The sequence below is a fragment of the Acanthochromis polyacanthus genome, chromosome 13, assembly GCF_021347895.1.
Source record: "Acanthochromis polyacanthus isolate Apoly-LR-REF ecotype Palm Island chromosome 13, KAUST_Apoly_ChrSc, whole genome shotgun sequence".
Lineage (NCBI taxonomy): Eukaryota > Metazoa > Chordata > Actinopteri > Pomacentridae > Acanthochromis > Acanthochromis polyacanthus.
Genome location: NC_067125.1, coordinates 19453798 through 19480224, shown reverse-complemented (window position 1 = coordinate 19480224; position 26427 = coordinate 19453798). Strand labels below are relative to the sequence as shown.

The following is a 26427-nucleotide window of genomic DNA, read 5'->3' as shown; positions in this document are numbered from 1 at the left end:
AGACAAACAACCAAACAGTACCTGATTGAGCAGATGTAACCAATTTAGGTGACAAACATCAAACATGTTGTTCATGGGGTGAATTAACTTTTGGGACATGGTATGGGATCCCCATGCACTAGGGAAGGCCAAAGAGTTTTTAGGTGGAGCTTATCAGAGCTTTACTTGCTTTCTTGCACTGGAAAATAAACCAATGAAATATACTGACTATTTGGACAGTGAATTTTTTGCCTGCATTGCCATTGACTTTGGGGACTTTGTTCATTATTTTCCTGACAAAAAGGGTCAAATAAAAGTATAAATATCATAGAGTGTCATGGAAAATAGGTGGTAATGCCTGAAATAAATATTTGAAAAGATTATTTTTCCCATCATAGTTGAGTTGTCAACATTAATCGGAACATGTGCTTGTTATGCCTAACAGATGTCAGCTAATTTGAGATTAATGGTAACATTTTCATAACTCAACATAGTCAGTCTCAAATGTGATGTAGTTAAGATGAGTGCTTGCCTACTGATGTGGAAAACTGCGAGCAGCAATGTAGTGAGACATGAAATAGGCCAGGTCTGAACAGACGATTTTTAAACTAAAATTTAGAAAAAAGTTTAGAGTGACAAGTTGCTTTATTTATTTATTGCCCTCCCTCCTTTCTTTTTTCTTTCAAGCCTCTCAAGCTGTCAGTTCATGTTTTTAATTATAGTCTAATGTATGTATTTTTTTTCTGTCCCTGTGTATGTGTTTTTAGATGCCAGCTGTGCTGTCCTGTCAGAACAGTGTGAGGACCAGCCATGTCCAGCAGACATGCAGTGTGTATCAGTGGAGGCTACCAGAGAGCGCTATGCTTGCCAGTGTCCACCAGGCAAACTGGGAGAGTGTGCAGGTGTGTCTGTAAGATTTAAAGTCTCTGTGAAAATTCTATATGAAATCTATGCTTTTAAATGGAAAAATGCTTTTCCACCTATTAAGAGCGCATACAACATATGTGTTTGTTGAAAACCAAAAGCACCCTCTGTGAGTTGAGGATGTTGAGTGGTTGAGGTAGATGTTGGTGCTGAGAGTGATGTATAACAGAGTGCATTGTTCTGGGTGTAGGTCATTCGTCTCTGAGTTTCTCAGGTAACAGCTACATCAAGTACAGACTGTCTGACCGGATGCCGAAGGAGATGAAACTCAGCCTAAGAATCAGAACACTGCAGAGCCGAGGAATCATCATGTACACACACACTGAGCCCTGCACTATGCTTAAGGTACATATTTGAAACATACAGTTTAACAGTTCACGCAAAGGTACTTGTCAAGCCATGTATCAGATCAGTACTCAATCACAAAGGGCATAAAACTGCTGATTTGTCTTTTATGGGCTATTCAAAGAACTGAGAGAAATTAAGAAAATGTATGTAATTTGGCATTCAATATATATGACACCTTTTGAACTAAAGTTTATGTTATTCAAATTATTAAGTCTATTAAGTTATTACATTTACCAGACATAATTGTAAGATATATTTGACTGACATCACAATTTGTGATTGCTGAGGTCATGAGAAAAATTACCTTAACTCCCAGGTATGACTCAGATTTCTCAGAATTTGTGAAAGCAATGCTGAATTACAAGATTTATGTAATTAGATACATTTCCCCACCTTTTGAAATAATGACACTTTTGTAAAATATTTTAGTTTTCCCACTATGATCTTTTTGCTTTATAGTTTTATAGTATTAGTCAAACATAGTTTTTTTTGTTTTTTGGGGGGGAATACTAACATTTGACATCCTTGCTTGTCTTGTAATGGTAATTTGAGACCAAAGCCAGTTCAAACACACAAACAAACAACTGTGTGTACTTGCTGTGTCATAGCAGCTAATTAAAGGAAAGGAAAGCTTTGGATGTGTGCCTTACAATCCCAACAAGACATTCCAACTGATAGTCTGATAGAAGACAAGCTGTTGACAAAAGGATTTTTCCTTTGATAAATATAAAGTCTGACTGGATACACAATCTAATGTTAAAGGTGTTTGTGTTGGTATCTGTGTGTGTCTGTGTGTTTGAGCAGCTGGAGGAGGGGAAACTGTGGTTCCAGATGGCCTGTGGTCTCGATGCAGCTGGAGGCAGAATTGGTGACATTCACGACAATTTGGGAATCTCTGGCAGTCGCATCAATGACGGAAGCTGGCACACGGTGGCGCTGGAGCTGAATCACAACTTTATCAGCCTGGCACTGGATGATAGCTACGTTGAGCAACGCCATGGATCGTCATTTGTGCAACCTCTCACTCCAGACAGAACTATCTACTTTGGAGCACTGGTCAGTTCATGAGGAGCTGTAGTTGACATATGGGGTTTTAGTAACACAAAGAGAGCTTCATTTTAATCAATGTAGCACATCATCTAACTGGCAGAGCTTGTTTTGTAGTACAAAGTAGAAGATACTTCTGATGGCTATTAGAAAAATGTTGGACATACACTGATCAGGCAAAACATATTGTGTAGGTCTCCCCGATGCCCCCAAAACAGCTCTGAATATTCACAGAATGGACATGGGACCTCTGGTGTTGTCTGGTGACAGCAGAATATAGGCAGTGCATCCTTTGGATCCTGTGGTTGTAGAGTGGGGGTCTTTGTGGATCAGACTTGTTCTGGTGCATCCTGTGAATGCTTGAGTTGACAGGGACCTGACAAGTCTGGGGCAACATGGGCTCGAGGGTTTGAGCTGTTTTGAGCTTGAGCTGTTCCTGTGCAGTTGTTGTTCTGTTGTTCAGCGCAGGGAGGTTGCTGCCGTGTGGAAGTGTTGTTACTACAGGGAGGTGTTATTGGTCTGCAGCAATGTTCAGGTGAATGGTACTTGGTAAGTACCATCGACATGAAAGCCTGGATCCAAGGGTTCCCAACAGGACATTACGTTGTTATGAGATGGTCAGTGTTTTTCACTGATTTCTATCATGCCCAGTGTTTGGATTTGTGATCAGAGTCTGTGAGTTGCTGTACTTCTTATGCTACCAATGTTAAAGGTGGAGTGTGCCACTCTTGAGAAAATTTGAAATCGATTGTTAGTTCCAATGAGTTGAAGTGGAATCGAGTACCAAGTTCTTTTCAAAGCACCATGCAGTCAGTTTTTGAACTTCATCCCGGTAGACAGACTCGTTGTGGTTTTTTATCAATCCCACCTTAATCCTAGGACTTGGCACACAACCCAGGGGGCTCCAGTGTTGAATTTCAGGAGAAGTGACGGGACCCCAGTCAATCTGCATGTGTGCTGACTGATGACTGTCAGGAAGATGTTCTGTGCTGCCTTGATGTTAGCACAAGGTGGAAAGTACACAGCCAGGAAAATAACAACAGTGAATTCCTACAGTAGTTTTAAAAAAAGCCAGCGTCTTAATGTAATAGACTTCTGGTGAACAGTGGATTTCAACAACTGTTGCAATGGTAAAGCACTTGTGTTTAGAGTACATGCATAGCCCTTCTCTGCTCTTACCAGAGGTGCCATTTCTGTCAACCTCATGCACCCTGCGGCTTGCAAACATCAAAGCTTTGGCAGGAATCCTTTCGTGAAGCAGTTCTGTTGCTGGGCGATCTGGTGTTGGTGAGGAAGAAGCTGGGTAGTGTGTGGGACCTTCTTTTGCCTAGTTTGAATGCCAACCCAGCAGCCTCGCTTCAGCCTCCTTTCCTGATGCTGCATCTTCTTTCTGGTATGGTGATCCACTGGGACCCACACTGGTGGAGGAATAACTCCTTATTAAAGATGAATTAAGCACTCGTTAGGAAATGGGGCACCACTCTACGAACGTAGAGAAATTAATAACTGATAATGGATTGATTCAGTTAAACAGTCTAATATCTGAAGCCGAGAATCCTCGGAAGAATTGACCCAAGTCTGACACACATAAACGCAAAAGAGACTGTAATTTTGGTCTAAATGGCTAATCTACTAACAATACAGTGATGAATATATCAGGTACATGCTTAAATGAATAAAGGTGACGTGTGGGTGTTTATGTGAGAATAGGTGTGTGTGTGTGTGTGTGTGTGTGTGAGTGTGCGTGCGTGCGTGCGTGCGTGCGTGCGTGCGTATGGCGTCAGAATCATGTCAAAACAATCAAAGCAACTCGCAGCAACGTGTCTGTACACGCATGATTATTTTCTTACGCGTGCGTGCGTGCGTTGTCATGTGCAGATTGTATTTCACGCGTAACAAGAAGCTGCGTACGTATGAAGCAGCGCGTACACGCCTGTCTGTCACTGTTTGACAAATACTAATACGCGTTCACACACGCGTGCGGTCGCCATACACAATAGAACGTTTCTGCACCGTGCGTACCAGTCCGCCTCACATGAGCGTGTCGTGTAATTGGCCTTTTCATTTTAGTCAGCCAGGGGAGGCAGCAGTGAGCCATACTGGCGGAAAAGAAGAAGACGAAGAAGAGTCTCCCCTTTTCGACCGAGGCAGTTCCGGTTCGAGGTTGGAGTCGGTGGCCGATTCGGCTCCGGTTTTTTGTTTTTCAACAGGCAGTGGGCCGCCTCCGGGCTCCAAAAACTGGGACTCGCACCGGCCCCAACTCGTTGCTGGGCCAGAGGTGGCCCGAGGTGAGAGCCCAGTACGTCAGGGGCTGGGGTTACAGTCCGACCGTCAACAGCGGAAACACAGAAGCGCCGTTTTTAAACAGCCGAGCGAGCAGCAGTAATGTTCAATGTTTGTGTTTTAAAAACCGGTAAATATAGAAGCAAAATCCAAGCAGCAACGGTCTGAGGAGGAGACCCAAAGCTTCCTGGAACTGTGGTCTTCATATTAAATTCAGTGGAAGTTAGAGGGAGCCTCTTGGATCACACCAGTGTTCGAAACAATCCAGTGGGAGACGGCTACAGCTGTACGAACGGAGCCTGACTAACTCCTCAACAACTAAAAAGTTCAGAAATGACGACAAGAACCAGAAAAGGCAGCCGGGATGCAGCAGTTTTTGGCCAAAAAGAGCCCCAATTTTTTCCGGCTGCATTCCGTGATTCCAACCAGGTCCCTGAACGCAACAGCTGAGCATTCCGTGATTCCAACCGGGTCCCTGAACGCAACAGCTGAGCAGGAGTTGATGCAGGCCACAGTACCGATCATGATAGGTAAGTTTTATTTCTTAAACACCCTGCTGTTAGCCGACTATGAATACGCCAGCTACAACAGAGCCACATCAATATTATGAACGTTACGCCAGCGAACGTGGTCCGGACACAGGATCAGAGGTCGACTATTTGCTAACCAGTTAGCCACTGCTAAGCTAGCAAGCTATGAAAACCGTCTTATAAAACCTGAGAAAAGCAGCAGCAATATTTCATTACCAGACCTGTATTCAGAACCTCCCATGTTGTTACACAATGGCCCATTAATCATATTGCTGAACTATATGATAATCATTGAAATTTCCCTTGAAGAACCAATAAACTGTTTAACATTATTAATACGAGTCTAAAACTTATTCAAAAGATCAAATTAACACAATGAAGTGAGGAATACTGTTAATGTGCAACTATTTTTATAATTTCAAGGTAAAATGCTGATTGTTCTGTGATTTTCCAGCTTTGCAGAAAATTCAATGCATTCATTACTTATACACAGATTTCTTTGATGGTTTTTAGTTGTTACTCAAATATATCAAGGCATTTAGCACTGCTGGAAATTATTACAGGCATTTTTTGTAACATTTTCTAACATCGTACGGACAAATTAATAATTAATGGACAAAATGGTTTTAAATTACAGATGCTATCAACAACATGTTATGTTAATTTTATTTAGTTGTCGGCCTAGGATGATGAGGTCCAGTTACCAGGATCACTACTCTGCAGCTTACTGGTTCCGTCCTGCAGCTCCTTCATGCTGTCCTCCTCGCTACAGACCAAATCAAGTAAGATTTTGATTTAATTAATAAACACCATACATTTACAATAAAAAAATCAAGTAAGATTTGTTTAGACTATGCAGACATCAACATGATCAATATGTTATCTTTTGGCCCATCCTAAAATCACAATGTACAACATTTATTTTAATCAATCAATCAATCAAAGTTTATTTCTATATCACGTTTCTTACTTATGTAAGAAACGTGATGGTTCAGTAGCACTAAGTGCTTAACAAATTAAAAACAAACAATAAAAAGACAATGCCCCACATCCCTCCCAACTCAACTCCCATCATACTCCCTATCAACACACGGACAGTCACACAGCCACGCACACACACATACACACTTCTACAACAGAAATAACTAGAAAAGCACGCAGAGAGCGCAGACTTCCGCCAGGCCATCTGTCTGTCTGTCTGTCTGTTTGTTAACAGCATAACTCAAAAAGTTATGGACAGATTTTCAACAAATTTTTACAGAATGTCCGGAAGAGCAAAAGTAACAATCAAATTTTGGAGGTGACCTGGATCACCGTCTGGATCCAGGATTTTTTTGAAGGACTCTGTACAATTGAGAGATGGCCGCCAAAATCCGTCCATAACTTTTTGAGTTATGCTGTTAACAGACAAACAGACAAACAAACTCCGATGATTACATAACCTCCTGGCGGAGGTAATAAGTTAACTGTGTTCATGAATATAGAAAATAATTACTGACAACTAATGCTGCTTGGGTGCTTTTATGCAGGATAAAGGAACCAGGATGCTACTGTGGATCTGCTGCAGTATCTGGAGATGTCAGAGGAACGGTTCTTGAAACAGATCTGAAGACACCGAGACCTGACCACTGCCCTGCTCCAGAACATCCAGAGGACGAATGAAAATTCAATCACCTTTGCTGGACTGATGGGACGCATGGTGTCGGTGCTGGAGCGACTGTCACAGAAATAAAATGCATTGTCCACTATTCCTGCCTTTTTTAGAAAAAGTAATCATATTTTTTATAAATTCTTTTCCTTCTTAGCTATTTAAGTACACTGGTATTTTACTCTTGCACTTTGGGTGAATACAAATATATTTGTGATGAAAGATGCGTGTTTTGTCTATAATCTACAGAGATTTTATTCAGTGTTAAGTGCACACTTCTACGTACACCCATTTTGACAGATAATCAGTTGTGCTTTTCAAGCAGATTTCATTCTGAAACATATTGGCAACATACCAGTATGTTGTTTCTTACAACATATGTCACACCAAGCTAGATAAACTGCACTACTGCAGCAGATATATTATTGAAGTGTGCTTACATTACATGTCTACATACACTACTCACAAAAAGTTACTCAACTTTCAGGTGACATTTATGGAAATTGTAAAAATTAATGCTATGGTGATATTAAATCATGAAAGTAGGGCATTTAAGTAGAAACATGCAATAGTGATTTCCTCATCTCAAACAATTTATTAAAACAAAAGCTAACAGCAGTGAAGGGTATATCACAATAAAAATGTCTCATGACAGTTTGCACAGAACAGCAGCTTTCAGCTGAAATCCGGTACAGTTGTGTCCCACCAGTAGCGTGATCACGGATGTTCCCAGACAACAGCTGACCTCTGTCTCATAATTAAGATCATCTATAAAGGTAAATATAGATACTATCATCAATTTATTGCGTTTGTTTAACTGCTATGTAGGTTAGCCGCAGCAAGACGGATTATCTGTGTGTGAATGAGAGGGACCCAAGTGGAAGAGTGAGGTTACAGGGAGAAGAGATCAAGAAGGTGGAGGATTTTAAGTACTTCGGGTCAACAGTCCAGAGCAATGGAGAGTGTGGAAAAGAGGTGAAGAAGCGTGTACATGCAGGCTGGAACGGCTGGAGAAAAGTGTCAGGTGTGATAGAAGAGTTTCAGCTAAAATGAAAGGAAAGGTTTACAAAACTGTGGTGAGACCAGCCATGTTGTTTGGTCTGGAGACTGTGTCCCTGAGGAAAAGACAGGAGGCAGAACTGAAGATGCTGAGGTTCTCTTTGGGAGTGACCAGGATGGATAGGATCAGGAATGAGTACATCAGAGAGACAGCACATGTTAGAGGCTTTGGAGATAAAGTCAGAGAGGCCAGACTGAGATGGTTCAGACATGTCCAGAGGAGAGAGAGAGTGAATATATTGGTAGAAGGATGCTGAGTTTCCCACTGCCAGGCAGGAGGCCTAGAGGAAGACCAAAGAGGAGGTTTATGAATGTGGTTAAAGAGGACATGAAGGTAGTTGGTGTGAGAGAAGGGGATGCAGCAGACAGGGTTAGATGGAGGCAACTGATTCGCTGTGGCGACCCCTGAAGGGAAAAGCCGAAAGGAAAAGAAGTTTAACCGCTATGTAATGGATGCAAACGTATTTGAGGCTAAGTAGCTAAGCTAAATTAATTATGGAATAATAATAAACGTCAGAAGAACTGCAGCCTAGTGGCTCGGGGCTGTGAAGCCTGAGAACCTAATTTAAATAATAATAAAAACTGGGTAAGTTTATCCCCGTGTTTTGGAACAATAGCGCCACCAGCCGGAACCGAACAACTACACGACGCGCTCATGTTACGCGTTATGCTGCGCACGGTGCAGATCAACAACTATTGTGTACAATCAGAAATTGCGACCGCACGTGTGTGTGAGCGCGTAAAAGTATTTGTCAAACAGTGACAGACAGGCGTGTACACGCTGCTTCATACGCACGCAGCTTCTTGTTACGCGTGACAGAGTTCGCGCACGTCATTTCCGCGTACATGTGAGCGCGTGACCGAAATGTTCTATTATCTTCATGTGAGCGTTAATGCGTGCGTTTGTAAAAAAAACGCATGAATTTTACGCGTGACCGCTCCGCGTAGTGTGATTGCCGGTGCGCAGCAATGGTCACACGTGAACGCACGCGTGAACGGGAGGCCATTTATAAGTCAAAGGGGAAACTGCATTACGCGTCAGGCGCATAGGCGTCAAAGTACGCGCGCGTGACACGTTCAGTTGATAGCTGCGCACGCTTTTTGACACGATTCTGACGCCATAGCGTGCGTGCGTGCGTGTGTGTGCGTGTGTGTGCGTGTGTGTGTGTATGTGTGTGTAGGTTATTTAAATTTGCATTTCTAGTCTCAGATTATGAGCTGAGTAATCAGACTGCTAAAGATATGACGAGGTGATTAATAATTTGGAATATGAACGACTGATAAGTGACTAAACGGAGTTATTAAAAATGGAATGTCAAGCTATTTAAGGACGTCAACCCACATTTAAGACTCATAGAGCATCAGCTGATCTTACTTTGTTGAAGAAGGGTCGCTCAGAAGGTTCTGGAACTGGGACGCGGTCGCGTTTCTTGGACGACGCTTGGTTGAGCGTCTGTATGGGGACCTGAGCCGGTGGCTTGGTCGGTATGGCAACCTGAAGCTTCCTGTTCACGAAGAACCGTAAGGCGACGCTGGTCTCATTCGGATCAGCGCAGGTGGATCTCATCAGATGGTGGAGAAAAAGCTGGAACAGTTCATCCTTCTTCTGGGGTTGACTGGACCCAAAATCAGCTTGATAAAAATGCAGGCTCTTGTTCTATTTTGTCGGCAGTTCAGCCGAATAAAAGGGCAGGCATGTGGAGAAGCCACTGCAGAACTGAAGTAATCATGGAACGGGATCGAATTGGTTCTTAATCAAAAATCGCCAGTAAAACAAAATTGAGCTCTGTTTGTTGAGGTAGTGAGCGAAGATATCTATTCTTTGATTAAAGGAAAAATGATGAAGAGTCGTGGTTAACAGAGGCCCGCTCTTTAACCAGGATAAGTTTCAGAGTGAAGGAAAAAAAGAATAAGACGCGCCAAAAAGAAGAATCGCTCGGACTTAGTTTCTGGAAGCGAGTTAGAAGGTAAGAGAGAGTGAACTATGTAAAATGGCTGGTTTTAAAGGTTTTTCCCGAAAAGAGGCATGGAAGTGCCGGTTTCAGCGCGGCTTCCTTTGAATCGGGGTGCCTCCCCCTTTGGGCTTCAGGAGAGGAAAGATGAGACCTAATTAAATAGTGGATTAAGAATATTAAAACGCACAAAAAGAACGGTCTGTTTACTTTCCCATGATCCTTAGAACATATTTTAAACAATCAAAGATAACATACTATAGAGTGTATCAGCTAATCTAAAAATATATGAGTTATAGTTCCTAATTATATGTTTGTGTGCTTCATCTACTGTTATATGTATCACAGTGAAAACAGGGTAATATGACAAACATGTAGTGACAAATAGAACAGTTTTTCATGTTGTTCAACCTGTATAAAGCAAAGTTTTATGGTTAGTTCAGTGAAATCCTTGAAAATGTTGAACTGTGGAAGAAAAATTGAGTTCAGCAAACAATCTGGATCTCCCGAAATACTGAAGCTAGAAAAAACAAGAGTTGATTCAAAATGCATGTTGACATTTCACTATATCTTTGGTAAACACAGAATCACAAAATACATTTCAGAAACATGAGTTTTAAGAAAAGTCCGGTAAGTTGACTGACCAACCCGGTCTCACAAGGATTCGTGAAACTGTCACGTAAATTAATCTATGGTTACGTGCGCACCAACACGATTTCTCATATTTTACGTGTTGCTCACAACGAAATTCAAACCAATGTATTTCAAGCGGAGGACTTTTCATGCCACTCAGAACGTATTTCACACGAATATTTTTAATGTAAAAGCGTTGCGAATCCAAGCGGAGGACTTTTCATGCCACTCAGAACGTATTTCAAACGAATATTTTTAATGTAAAAGCGTTGCGAATCCAACGCTATAGTTTGCATTACATCGTCCCATATATATAATATGATGCCTTTATTTTTGCTGCAGGATTTGGGTATTTGAGATTAAAAAACGTTAGTGTTTGTTTGTTTGCAAACGGGTTTGATTTTGTTTTCATATCTGAATCTTAATCACACCTGAATAGAACGTTTAATTAATCAAATATTCCTCGTGTGTCATGTTTCTCCTCGGTCAGATTTAAGCGAGTTACTTAGGGCATTTTGAATCGGTATATTATATTTTTAATGTAAAAGCATTGCGAATCCAACGCTATATTTTGCATTCGCAGGGGCCGGCAATTAGATGTGGCTTCGGGCCAAAATTTGTGTAAACATTATTCGGCCGTTTGACCGACGGGCCGGTGCGCTGGTATTTATTAAATAATTTTGATGAGTGGGTATCCGATGCCTGTATAGCTCAGCACGTTAAGCAGGTGACTCATGTACAAGAGCTGGTCTCGGACGTGGGTTCGATTCCGGTCTGCTTTATTATAATATTTTGGAAGTTTTTCATACACAAATGCAGATTTCTAAACGGACTGCTGTAAAACTTTTTAACATGATTGAAGATATCAAACTCATGGACAACTCCTAACCCACTGGACATTCATGCGGACAGACTCCTGTTTCAATTTAAAAAAAAAAAACAAAACAAAACAAAACGTGCAGCACTTCGGCACCTTTCTTCTTCGGTGGTGTCTGTGTAAAACAATGTCCAACATGCAAAACAGCACACCTAGCGCCATGAAGCACAAAATGCAGGTGTAAATCAATGGGGTGCTGAACATAGTAATATTCATAGCGGAAATAATAGATAATAATAATAATGATAGGTAACAGAATATTCTGAAATTAAGCTCGACTGTAGACAGGTATTTTGCAAACACTGTAAACACACTCACACACACACTAATATATGTTAGAGAAGCAGATAATGGCAGTAAAGTCAATTATTTTAATAATTTGAAGAGACAATATATGATTACGCTATATATACATATATAAACAAAATACTGACTAATGAACACAGAAAAATGTGACCAAGTGTTCATGTTGGAAAAATCAGGTCTTGTCAGACTTTTAAACCCTGAGAGCCTTCTTCCAGTGGAATTCGACCCTCACCCTCATTTTTTACCCAAACGGGATGAAATCTTAACCTCAAGTACTAGGGCCAGATGGTACCATGTTGAAGTTTGGAGAATGGAGAACACACCTACTCAGTCAAATATTAGGTACCATCTGGCCCCCTGTTGACCGAGGAGGCTGAAATTGTACATACCGACTCACCGGGGGCCAGTGTTTTCACTGCAGACTTGCTCCCAGAGCATTCAGCACCATAGACATAATAAAGAGTAGACGCCGCATCGACCGCTACTGCCTATTGGGGCTGACGAGCGGTGGGGCCGCCATCTTGGTCCGGTCATCCGCTCCACTCAGCGCTGTTTGACAGCGCATTTAATCCATCTTAACTCTGAATATTAAACTGATTTTCACGCGTTTTTTAATTTTTTTGCTGCAAACGTCATACATGTAGCTATGATACAGGACAAATGGTTCGGCGTATTTTAATATTCATAGTGGGATTAACAGTAATAGAATATTCTGATATTAAGCTCGACTGCAGACAGGTATTTTGCAAACACTGTAAACACACACACACTAATATATGTTAGAGAAGCAGATAATGGCAGCGAAGTCAATTATTTTAATAATTTGAAGAGACAATATATGATTACGCTATATACACATATATAAACAAAATACTGACTAATGAACACATATTTTTATATAAAACAATAGATAGAAGTTATATATCAGAGAAAATGAATACATATAAATCATAGATGGAGTATCAACATCATTCACATATATATATATATATGTAATAGATAAGTTATATATCAGAGAAAATTATTATATAAATCACATATAGACTATCAATATAATTCATACATATATATTAAAAAAGATATGTCAGAAAATGATATTATATATATATATATATATATATATATATATATATAGTTTTATATAGAAATATGTGTTCATTAGTCAGTATTTTGTTTATATATGTATATATAGCGTAATCATATATTGTCTCTTCAAATTATTAAAATAATTGACTTTACTGCCATTATCTGCTTCTCTAACATATATTAGTGTGTGTGTGAGTGTGTTTACAGTGTTTGCAAAATACCTGTCTACAGTCGAGCTTAATTTCAGAATATTCTGTTACCTATCATTATTATTATTATCTATTATTTCCGCTATGAATATTACTATGTTCAGCACCCCATTGATTTACACCTGCATTTTGTGCTTCATGGCGCTAGGTGTGCTGTTTTGCATGTTGGACATTGTTTTACACAGACACCACCGAAGAAGAAAGGTGCCGAAGTGCTGCACGTTTTGTTTTGTTTTGTTTTTTTTTTTTAAATTGAAACAGGAGTCTGTCCGCATGAATGTCCAGTGGGTTAGGAGTTGTCCATGAGTTTGATATCTTCAATCATGTTAAAAAGTTTTACAGCAGTCCGTTTAGAAATCTGCATTTGTGTATGAAAAACTTCCAAAATATTATAATAAAGCAGACCGGAATCGAACCCACGTCCGAGACCAGCTCTTGTACATGAGTCACCTGCTTAACGTGCTGAGCTATACAGGCATCGGATACCCACTCATCAAAATTATTTAATAAATACCAGCGCACCGGCCCGTCGGTCAAACGGCCGAATAATGTTTACACAAATTTTGGCCCGAAGCCACATCTAATTGCCGGCCCCTGCGAATGCAAAATATAGCGTTGGATTCGCAATGCTTTTACATTAAAAATATAATATACCGATTCAAAATGCCCTAAGTAACTCGCTTAAATCTGACCGAGGAGAAACATGACACACGAGGAATATTTGATTAATTAAACGTTCTATTCAGGTGTGATTAAGATTCAGATATGAAAACAAAATCAAACCCGTTTGCAAACAAACAAACACTAACGTTTTTTAATCTCAAATACCCAAATCCTGCAGCAAAAATAAAGGCATCACATTATATATATGGGACGATGTAATGCAAACTATAGCGTTGGATTCGCAACGCTTTTACATTAAAAATATTCGTTTGAAATACGTTCTGAGTGGCATGAAAAGTCCTCCGCTTGGATTCGCAACGCTTTTACATTAAAAATATTCGTGTGAAATACGTTCTGAGTGGCATGAAAAGTCCTCCGCTTGAAATACATTGGTTTGAATTTCGTTGTGAGCAACACGTAAAATATGAGAAATCGTGTTGGTGCGCACGTAACCATAGATTAATTTACGTGACAGTTTCACGAATCCTTGTGAGACCGGGTTGGACTGACAGAGAGAGTCTCTGCCAGCAGACCCTCAGGGCAACAGGAGGTCATGGAATTTTACGACTGGTTATTTGATGGCAGAGCAACAGAGATGGAGCCATAGACAGAGTGGAGGTTCAGTTCATCAAAGCGGTTCCCCGTCGGTGTGAACAACAATCATTTAAATGGTAATTTTTAAAGGTGTTAAAAGGTCTGTGAAACTACAGTTCTCTGCTTTACATGCAGGAGACCTGAGTGTCCTTCCTGTGAATGGTTATAATAGAAATCCATGGGTCTTTGTTTGCAGAGAGGTTTTCTTTAAGAGTCAAATGTCATCATAAGTTAATTTTATGGCGTCCTGGTGGAAGGTAGGACGCCATAAGGGCTCTCTGGTCATAAAAATCCTCTCTGGAGCACTTTGTCTTGTTTGTTTAAGCCACTCTGAGGTGAGATCACCCCAGGAATGTTTGGGGCTCCTTAATGTGGATGTCGCCTACACTGGGTGAGCAGTCTTCAGTGGATTGTAATCGTAATTCCCGAAAAGTCTAATTCATTCACAATGCCCCAATGACAAATCTTGCCAGTTTTAGATCAGTCATTGTTGGACAGACAAGCAAACAAAACAGACGTGCAAAAGAACCTCTTGGAGGAAAGTTAAGAAACTGCGTTGGTGAACACCACCATCATGTATGCCCCAGAAGTCTGACTATCAAATTCTAAGCTGACAAAAAAGAGAAATGTGACACCCTCATGTGCCATACAAATAAATGGTGGCTGCCGCAGGCTTAATAGCCAGCCATTCTATGTTCCAAAGTGTGCTTAAGCAAGACAGTACACTCCAAGATACTCCATATAATTGTGTGTAAGTGTATGTGTGAATGTGTGAATGACAAACATACTGTAAAGCATTTTGTGCAACCTGGCTAGGGTTTCAAAGGTGCAGTACAGCATCATTTTCTCTCCCAAAGAGGACCTCAACATGTCTGCTAGCTCCAGCACTGCCTCACATGTTCTGGCACATGTTCTCCTCACATGTGCCACTGTCTCTAAACCATACAACATCGTTGGTCTCACCACTGTTTTGTACACCTTCCCTTTCATTCTTGACACTCTTTTATCACACATCACACCTGACACTTTCCTCCACCTGCTTCAACCTGCTTGCACACACTTTTTCATCTCTTTTCCACACCTTCCATTGGTCTGAACGGTTGACCACAAGTACTGAAAATCCTACATTTTCTTTTTATCTGCTCTGTGACCTCACCCTTCCACTTCGGTTCTTCTCATTCATGCACATCTTCTGTCCTTTCCTTTTCAGTATTTACCTCCACCTCTCTAGATTTTCCTCCAGCTGCTCCCTGCTCGCACTAAAGATCACAATGTCATCTGCAAACATCATAGTCCATGGAGATTCCTGTCTAACCTCATCTATCAGCCTTGATGCAGTCCTACCTCCACCTTGAACTGCTCTGTTACACCAATAGCACACCTCACCACTGTCTTACAGGCCTCCTACCTTCACCACTCTAACATACTTCTCCACCACTCCAGACTTCCTCATACAATACCACAGTTCCTCTCTGGGCACCCTGTCATATGCTTTCTCTAGATCTACAAAGACACAATGGAGCTCCCTCTGACCTTCTCTGTACTTCTCTACCGACATCTTCAAAGCAAATACTGCATCTGTAGTTCTCTTTGTTGGCATGAAACCATACTGCTGCTCACAGATGTTCACCTCTGCCCTTAGTCTAGCTTCAACTACTCTTTCCCATGTTTCACTGCATGTCTCATTAACCCTATTCCTCTGTAGTTACCACAACTCTGCACATCTCCCTTGTTCTAAAAATCGACACCAGCACATTTCTCTTCCATTCATCAGGCATCTTCTCACTTTCTATGATCTTTTTGAACAGCCAAGTCAAAAACTCTACTGTCACCTCTCCTACATGGTTTCATACCTCCACAGGTAGATTACCTGGATAATGTTGTTTCTTTTCACAGCCTTTCCACTCTTTATCCTTTACAATGCCCTCACTTCACCCTTACTGATCTTTGCTACTTCCTTGTCCACAATGGTCACCTCTTCTACTCTTATTTTGCTCATTCATCAATTCTTCAAAGTACTCTCTCCAGCTTCCCACCACGCCTGTCAATACACTTCCATCTCTACCCCTTAATCACTCTAACCTGCTGCACATCCTTCCCATCTCTATCTCTGTCACGCCCCCTCTCGTGCCAGCGCTCCGGCTCGTCTAATTAGGAGCAGCTGGGGAGAAGCGCAGCTGAGCGCAGTGAACAATTAGCTCGTTATAAAGCCTGGCGCTTCCCTCATTTCCTTGCTGCATCATTGCCACATGCCTCCTGCATCATGTTCATGCCTGATACACTCCGCACCCCGCCGCGAGCACACTGCTCTCTGGATTAATGGATCACCTCATCTGCTCGTCACCCCTGCTACATGCTGCACCCCTTCATATGCACTCCGTTGTCCGATCTCCGTTCTCTGTGAATTAACTTGCCGGTTCCATCCTCCCTCTTCACGTCGGAATCCCTCGCCCGCTCTGCACCCCTCCTCCGTCTACTCCGAGTCTGCCTGCTGCTCGCTCCTCACCACGTCCCCTCCGCTGTCCCCCTCAGCTCTGCTCTCCACCTGGTCTCCCGATTCCCCTCCTGGACACATTGTGAGTTTCCCCTCTCCCTGTTTATTTAGCTTAGCCCGAGGCCGTCGCCTTTAGTTTAGTTTAGTTTAGTTTTGCCCCCCTTCCTGATTTTATCCCCTGTTCCTCCTGTATGGAGTGATTTTATGTTAATATTAAAATCAGTGTTTAATTCACCCTGCCTGTCTGTTTCGCCTGCTGCTTGGGTTCACACCACCCGCACACGACAATCTCACTGCCTCGCCAACCTGTATAAATTAGTTTCTTCCTCCTTGCTGTCCAACCTAACATATGTCATAAGCTCTTTGTTTGGCCTTTGCTGCCTGTACTTTCATCTTACGCTACATCTCACTGTGCTCCTGTCTACTCTCTTCAGTCCTCTCAGGGTCCCACTTCTTCTTAGCTAACCTCTTTCTCTGTATGCATGCCTACACTTTGTCATTCCACAACCAAGTCTCCTTATCTACTTTCCTTTACACTAAGTACTCTCTTACTTGTCTCCCTGAACACATTAGCTGTAGTTGTCCAGTCATCTGTGTTCCTTGGTTGTAATGAGTGGTTACATGAATTTCTGTTGCCTTTCTATCATCTCCAACCAGTCTCGCCAGTCTGCTCTGACCTGTCACGTCAACAAGGCATTTTGGTCCACACAATTGCCGCTCACTGGATATTTTCTCTTTTTCAGACCATTCTCTGTAGAGATGGTTGTGAGTGAAAATCCCCATCGATCAGCAGTTTCTGAAATACTCAGACCAGCCTGTCTGGTACCAACAACCATTCAGTCGCTTGAATTGCCTTTTTGATGCTCAGTGTCAACATCAGCAAGTTATCTAATAATAATAATGGATTAGATTTATATAGCACTTTTCAAGACACTCAAAGCGCTTCACAACGAATCCATTATTCATTCACTCACTCATTCTCACTTTGGTGGTGGTAAACTACATTTGTAGCCACAGCTGCCCTGGGGCAGACTGAAGCCAATCTACGCCTACTACCACCAACATTTATGGAATAAATTTCCTATCATAATTCAAGAGCATTTTAAATTGATTTGAGGGCAGCATTTATCAATTTCATTCTCAGATTTTGTGATATTGTCTCTCAGAACTCTGCTCTCGCGCTCAAATTTGCTCTGCGCGTGCTCAAACTGTGTCCTCGCACTCGGTTACGATGCTGCTTGTGCAGATTTCCTGCGCTCAAACTCAAACTCTTGCTCTCACGGAACTTCTGCTCACGGATCTCTGCTCTGCTCTCGGATTTTTTGTGTATCAACGCTGCAACCAATAGAAGGCTTGCGAGCTTTGACCAATCAGATTATCCCTGTTTGTATACGGGTGCGTTCGCTGTTTTCCGAGGAGCGTCGCATAAGGGCGGGCACTCTTTCAACAGGTTTTATCCACTCCCTACCTCCAGGGCTGTAATAAATGTGATTTCTTTTATTTTTTTGACCACTGTTGGAATAAAATATCATTCAATACACACAATAGCGTCCGAGCTTCTCATTAAAAAGGCTATATTGTATAATAATAGCGGCATCGAACACTGCTCTTTGAGGTGTGCTGGTGGAGAAAACAATGTCATCAAGACGCTGCTCGTAGTGCGAGAGGTGCTGCACAGCGAGAAATACGGCCGCCAACTTGTTCCGGTCATCGTACTTACAGTTCACCAGCAGAAAAGTATCAGCGTCGGCAAGTATCAATTCATGAGTGCACATGAAATTTAGATAGTCAAGGTCCAAGTCAGGATGACTGATGACATACTGAAACTTGGTTTGCAGTCTTTCAAAGATATGACGTCTGAGCAGGTTCTGTTGGAAAAGAAAGCAGTGCATATTGGCGCATTGTCTTATCTGAGTGTACTGACCTCATTTGCACATTAAACATAACCTGAAACAAGAATGCTTACCTTTAACATTTTCAGTACCACTTCCTGATGAGGATAGCATCCGATTATTAATGATATAAATCGTTTTCAAAACAAAACAAAGAAAATACAGGGATATATAAATACATTTTGTATGGTGTTCATGTATGTTTAAAACCAGGTATATGATCAAATAAATATTTTATAGTTTTCATTAAAATCAATTTAAAAATAACTTGCCTGAGCGCTTCAACTTTGCCGGTCCATTTTAGCAAGCCATCTGCTGTCCAGCCGCTAGCTTCAGGATGGTGACATTGTTTTCCCCACCAGCACACCTCAAAGAGCAGTGTTCGATGCCGCTATTATTATACAGTATAGCCATTTTAATGAGAAGCTCGGGCGCTGTTGTATGTATTGAATGATATTTTATTCCAACAGTGGTCAAAAAAATAAAAGAAATCACATTTATTACAGCCCCGGAGGTAGGGAGTGGATAAAACCTGTTGAAAAGGTGCCTGCCCGTATGCGACGCTCCTCGGAAAACAGCGAACGCACCCGTATACAAACAGGGATAATCTGATTGGTCAAAGCTCACCGGCCTTCTATTGGTTGACAGCGTTGATACACAAAAAATCCGAGAGCAGAGCAGAGATCCGTGAGCAGAAGTTCCGTGAGAGCAAGAGTTTGAGTTTGAGTTTGAGCGCAGGAAATCTGCGCGAGCAGCATCGTAACTGAGTGCGAGGACACAGTTTGAGCACGCGCAGAGCAAATTTGAGCGCGAGAACAGAGTTCTGAGAGACAATATCACAAAATCTGAGAATGAAATTGATAAATGCTGCCCTCAAATCAATTTAAAATGCTCTTGAATTATGATAGGAAATTTATTCCATAAACATTCACACACGGGTAAAGTGTCTTGCCCAAGGACACAACAGCACATGTCTAGGCAAGAGCGGGAATCGAACCGCCGACCCTTGGATCATTGGACGACCTGCTCTACCACCCGAGCCACAGCCACCTTAAAGGAACTGAGTTGCGGTCATGTGATTGGCTGATGAGTGTGTATACATTTGGTATAGTCATACCAAAATGTCTCCTAGCCTAACCCTAACCCTGGGCTATGGCCCATCTTCTCTGCAAAATAGCTTAAATTGGTTTTCGAGAATAAACTGTCCTTTTAACATGTCACCTCGATCTAAAGTAGGCTTTCTCAGTAGTGGTTTGATTACAGCAGCCTTTAAAGTCTGTGGTACATAGCCTGTTAAAGAGAGGTTGATCACATCTTATACTTAAGTGTTAATTAAAGGAAAGACCAATAAAAACATGTTCTGGTTTCCCTGACACCTAGATCTTTCTGCAGTACCACAATTCTAGTCAAGATTATCTCTGAGGGCCAGGTCCGACAAAAGTTCTGAAGATGATCCAGTTGCTGCAGTTCTAAGATGGAGTTAACATCATCTGCACAGAGTAAGCGTTCATTTAGTTTGTCAGAGAGGATAAGACCACAGATGCCTGTTTTCACAGTACATTTGGTATTTGCATACATTGATTTGATTGTATTGCAATTTTCAGTTATTTTCCTGAGTAGTCCATTATGCCAAATTGAGTCAAATACTTTTCTGAAATCTACAAAAGACTGTATTTTTGTGGACATGTCTGTTCATGAGGGTTTGGAGGATGTAGTCAACAGGTCTGTCCAATGCTGTGGTGTAAATACAAACTGATCTGACTCTTGCTCAGCACATTATGTTTCCTGGAAAAGTCTGAACCCAGTGCTGCCAATGGTAGGTGAATAAGAATGAGTGAATGCGAAACACACTGTAACACAGTGGTTTACAGTGTGTGTGTCACTCTGGCTAACAAAGCACTATGGAAGTGCAGCCCATTTACCATTCAACCAAGAATGGTAAATGCTGAATCTTGTGTTCAAACACAAGAGCGTGCACAGAATGGACTGCTAGTGAACCGTGACAGGATATTGAATGAATTTGACAGAAAGTGTATAGCCCAATCAAATGGCTTACTCAACCATTAATGTTGGTTCCTGATGCTGATTAAGTTGGAGTTGATGGGGTTTAGTTGAGTTAGTTTAGAATAATGTTGAATCATTCAATAATAGACAGCAAGTTCTTTAGACCACATCTACATGTAAGCATCTACAATCTTGACAATGATTTAGATAGACTGTCAGCATTAGTCCTGAAAGCAAGCAATTTCCTCTGACAGCAACTCAAGAGATATCTGATAAAAGGAACTTTCAACAAAACATTTTTACTATGCAAGTTGTTCGCCAGTCGAGCCTTTTTTAACCCTTACCTCAGGTTAAATCTGGTCCAGCGCTCCGTTTAAAGGGTTAGATTCTATCTGCCTATTAGTATTCCACCTAACAGGTTTCAGCAGAATAATTAAGCTGGAGTCAAGAGACACTCGCCCAGGTTCTGACTGCCTTGCATCCGAACGTCTCACCCCTCTTATCTGATAAATGCTATCCCACTAAGCAGCCTTTCTAAGTAGTAGAATTGATCTATCAATCACATTCGTTATCGGTCAGCTTCTCTCTAAGGACTTGCATGCACTTGGTGCTATTCCTGGGTTCGTTTTAGAGGTTTGGAAAGAACTAACCTCAGGGGTAATGTTTAAACACTCTCACTTTGGACTGAGTAACCTTTAAGAACCATTAGATTGAACAATCAACTTAACTTTTTACCACTATGCAGGTTTTAGTGGTTTATAATAATTTCATTAGGCTTCTCTTTAAATGCAATAAAGCGTTTTATTAAGCAAATTTAGCAAGGGCACAGCATGAATTCATGATTAAACAATTAATTATTTCTGATTAAAAATTATACTAAAGTAACTGAATCGAGCGTACCTGACAATCTTCTCTAATTATTAAATTTAGGAGAGAGGGCGTACAGCGTGGCCACTACCGTATCACTCGGTCTTGACTGGGAGGAGTCCTCAGTTGTCCAGAGGACTCGTTACGATGTCTTCTTTGTGGACAAAAGGATCTTATCCCTCGGCAGGGGGAGCGGAGGAGTCCTGCAAGCCAATCGTGGTCTGGCAGTTATCTCTGGAATCGGCTGGAACGTTAGTGCTTACGGCCCAGCTGTCTTCTCTGTGGTATGGTGGTGATGGAAAACCCTCGTCTGTTCAGGCTGTGGTGGGTCACTGGGTCTCCCAGCCCCGGGGAGGGGAACAGCCCAGTGCTGTTGCCTCCTTTGCCTCTTCGGGTGTAGTCGGTTCTTCCCTCTATTGGTTTCTTCTGGATAACTGCAGAACCTCTTAGGACTCTCCGTTTGGCATAGTGTGGTCCTCGCTTGTTGAACAAAGTCAGAAAAAGACTTTGCTTCCAACGATGTCCTCAGCGATCTCTGGAGCCTAAGTCCCGCGTAGTCTTCCCGTCTCTAGGGCAATAGAGGAAGGTGAAGATTCTTCAGAACTCCGGCCAAGTTCCCTTTGCAGCTCTTCTGGCAGCTCCGGCGAACATCTCCCGTTCTGTGCTTGTGGCTCTGCCTTTTTATCTCTCTCTCCTTACACACAAAACTGGCTCGGTACGCCCCTGGCTCCGTCTAACTTATGCAATCAACTTGTTGTCACATACAGCAGTAATACAGAAGTCGTGTTGTTACAGCAAATGCACAGTGTCCACATTCTGTTTAACACACACACATTTCAACAGATCCTTCTGGGTTTTCCCAAACTTCCCCTTTTTCTGAGGAGGTTGCTGTGTCACTGTGGCTGCCGAGTCATGGTGATTGTTGCTCTCTGCACTTCTGCTTTTTTAAGGCCTACACACACAGAGCCTTTCAGGCCTGCACACACACATACACAATCCTAAACAAGGATTACTTTACGCAGAATCACTTCTTAAATCATTCTTCTTGATCTTTAACGTAATAAATCATCTGTATCATCACTTTAATCAAATCAAATCAACATTCTAGAAAATATACTGTTCAGCAAGCATAATTATGTGGTTAACTTATACTGTTTCTTTATTTGTCTGCTTCAAAACCTTTGTTACCTTAGGGCCATAATGAGCCTGAGTGCTTTCTGAGACCTCAACGTCTGCATCTTACTTGACAAAGTACATCTCATCAAAGCATATATTTACATCATGTTCAGTGCCACTTAGCAGAGCACTGAAAGCAACACTTTATATCAACATGTAAGAAATTATAATGCCTCTCTTGTCAGGTGCAGCCTCCCAACTCTCGCAGCCTCATGGGCACTCGGAAGGACCCCCGGGTCCTTGAGGGTTTCCAAGGATGCCTGGACTCAGTCATGCTGAACAACAATGAGCTGCCGCTACAGAACAAACGTTCACAATATGCAGAGGTGGTGGGACTGACAGAGTTAAAGCTGGGCTGCATCCTGTATCCTGATGCCTGCCTGCAACAGCCTTGCCGCAATGGAGCCACCTGTACCAGTCTTCCCTCTGGTGGTAAGTAACAGAAAATTCAACGCAAGGCACAGCCATTGTGCAGTGAAGTTCCTAAAAGACAGTAACCTGCCTTCAGGTCTTTTATGATGTATTAGTTACAAATTAAATGGGTTACAAATCACTTTAATGTACTCATAATGTTTAGTGAATGTCTTCTTGAAGCAGATTAACTAGCAGACACCAGTTTGCCAGTTAATCCAACTCCAAAAAAAAGAAGAGCTGTGGACAGTGGAGAGCTGAAACCATGTCTGTCTGACATGTCAAGTGGTTTAAGTGTCGTTTTTTTTATAATAGCTGACACACAGCTACTACAATAGCGACAATAGCATTAGTTCATGAAAAAAAAACTTGACAGCTTGAAAACGAACAAAGTGTGAGCTATGGATATGTAACTTCCATTTAATAAGACAATATATGTGTATACACCGGTCAGGTGTAACATTATGGCCTATACCTGCCTAATATTGTGCTGATCTCCTTTATGCCACTAAAACTCCTCTGACCCAGCGGAGCATAGACCCAGGACCTCTGGGGATGGTCCTGTGGCACCGGAATGGTGGCAGTGAATTCTGTGAGTCCTGTGGTTTGTGGGACGGGATCTACCTAGATCAGGCTTATCCTGGCACATCCCACAGTTGCTCAAAAGGATTGGATCTGGGTAGTGTGGAAGCCGGGTAAACACCTTAGCTCTGTCATGTTCCCCGGGCCATACCTGAGCAGTTTTTGCAGTGTGTCAACCATTTCATATGAAGACCACAGTATGCTAGGAAGCATTGGGTCTGCTATTCACCCAAAGTTTTGTGTGTGTATTACTGGCCACCATAAAGTCTAACTCCTTGTCCCCCTCCTCCTTGTGTATCTGTCAGGATTCTCATGCAATTGTAACCCCCAGTACACTGGAGGGAACTGTGAGATGGAGATAACAGCGTGTGTTCCCAACCCATGTCAAAATGGTGGTGTGTGCAAACCCATTGGCAACGCCTTTCTGTGCAGCTGCAGGAGAGGCTTCAGAGGTCTGACGTAAGTTCCAGGCAAACACACAAACTTAAACTGCAAGTCTTTAAAGACCTGCTGAACCCACATTATGAAAAAAAACCCAGCAACATTACCATTACCATACAGTAATCGTGTATAAAAAAACACAAAGTTTAGTGAGAAAAAATATATAAAAATCAATGTTTTGCTTGTTTTGTTTGGTTTGTATGATAGTGTAAACCATACATAGAAAAAGATACATGAATTAGTTTTTAGTTAACTGTACAGTGGAGAGAGTATAAAATGTGTGAACAACTCTTCATGGATTTTGCCACCAAGTGGTTAGGTACATGTAAGATTCCCTAACAATCACCCATTTAAAATGTGACTTCACGAGACGCATTTCAAAAAAATACCCCTTTCAAAACAGCTGACAGCAGCTGAATGTATCAGCTTCATGTTTGAATGGAATGTGCACCCTAGTAACTTTTCCTCAAAAGTTGTGATGTAATCTTACCAGGTCAGACCGAGTAACATTTCTATTTTAATTTTGATATGACACAAATCTGAACCTCAACCCCTTTGGTAGACACCAATGTTGGTAGAGACACACAGGCAACTGTACTTTGAATTATGCAAAGTCGGTTAGGAAAGAGGAAAGGCTTTTTTGACGTCAACAACAGTGTTTGTCCGAAGTCATGGAAAAAATCTAATTAAATATAAACAAAACACCAGCACCACTGAACAGCAGCAGCATCCAGATGACCATCTCCCAAAGGAAGCGAGAGACATGCATTTGTGCACATTGAAAAACAACTCAGATCACTTCATTAATGACTTGTACTATGAATAATCCCTGACAGGATACAGGGTCAGTCTGGCTTAATGCCAGTGCCACAGATGAGTTTATATATAACTTGCTGCTTCAACAAAACACACATCATGATAAAGACATGTAAGTTGTGTTGTGTTTTTTCTCATGCAGTATATCCTTGGTGCATTTCAATTTACTCTTTCACTCTGGTTTTCAGTCCTTCTAGGAATTGAGAAGTCCAAATTTATTCTTACACGAGTCTTTTTTCCCCTCTTTCCTCCTTCCCTATATCTTGCAGTTGTGAGGAGGATGTGAACGAATGTGACCGCAGCAATCCAGAGGGTGACTGTGAGAATGGCGGCACCTGTGTCAACACTCACGGTTCCTTCTATTGTAACTGTACGGCAGGCTTTGTGGGCCAACGATGCAGCCTTCGGCCTGTCGTCGTCCCAGACATGCAAGCTGGACATGCTGTGGTTGGCAAAGAAGAGCTGATTGGCATTGCTGTGGTGCTGTTTGTTATAATTACCCTCATCATACTTTTCATCGCATTTCGCAAGAAGGTTTTCCAGAAGAACTACTCACGGAACAACCTAGCTCTGGTCCAGGACCCGGCCACTGCAGCACTCCTCAACAAGGCCAATGGTGTTCAGTTTAAGACCTTACATTGCACATCAGGAGATCCTATTAACCTTTACTCAGAGCCAGGTATGGTTGGAGGGGCTGGGATGATGGGACCGCCACAAGTCCCTGTGAGGCCAATGGCATACACACCCTGTTTCCAAGGAGACCCACGGTCCACACTGGAGAAGATGACAGATGGACGCAGTGTGGAGCTTACAGAGATGAGTACCTTTCACCCAGAGTCACCAAGAATCCTGTCCGGAACCACCAGGAGAGGAGTGGTGGTGTGCAGTGTGGCCCCCAACCTGCCACCAGTGTCACCTTGTCGCTCAGACTGTGACTCCATACGCAAGAGCCCATGGGACAGTGATGAGGGTGAGTGTGTGAAGCCGTGACATGGACCTTATGACCTCACCTGGTTAACCTTAACTCACCTTAACCTAACCCAACCTTGAATTTAGTTAAGACAGATTCCTAAATGATGTTTTTGGTCCAAGGAAGACAAGTACACACAAAAAAACCCACAATTATATACATGGCAAAAGAAATGCAGATTTTATTAAATATGTATCTGGTACATGTTATTAACATGTTATTTTTCATCATATTTTTCACAAGCTGCTTGATCCTAGTACTGAACCTAAAAATACATGTAGATGAGCATAAATTTATGATATGAACAAATGAAATCTGATGAGGGATGCTCAATGACAGACGGGGCACATTCCACAGGGATAATGTCAAGGTCAAAGATTTCATTGTCATTTTCACTGTGCATTTACATGCACAAGAGAACGAAATATCGTTTCTCAATCAGTGACTAGTGCAACAGAAACATGAGTCATCAATAAAATAATGTAATTAATATATATATTAATAATATTAAAATATAAACATCATAATAAACATCATAATAAATTAATAGATATTAAACTAATAGATAACTAACAGATTTAAAAAAAAAAAAACAATCCAGTCTCTCATTGAGTCTCTTGACTTGACAGGTGACTA

General features: G+C 41.7%; 1 protein-coding gene across 1 annotated transcript in view; it reads left to right on the top strand.

The window, feature by feature from the left end:
- The window catches only part of fat3a (FAT atypical cadherin 3a), a 394840-nt gene that overhangs the window by 322063 nt on the left and 46350 nt on the right, over positions 1-26427 (top strand). Inside the window, 6 exon segments of the mRNA XM_051958357.1 lie at positions 747-881; positions 1094-1248; positions 2056-2307; positions 22757-23003; positions 23870-24023; positions 25091-25791. Of these exon segments, the coding sequence (XP_051814317.1) occupies positions 747-881; positions 1094-1248; positions 2056-2307; positions 22757-23003; positions 23870-24023; positions 25091-25791 (1644 nt within the window).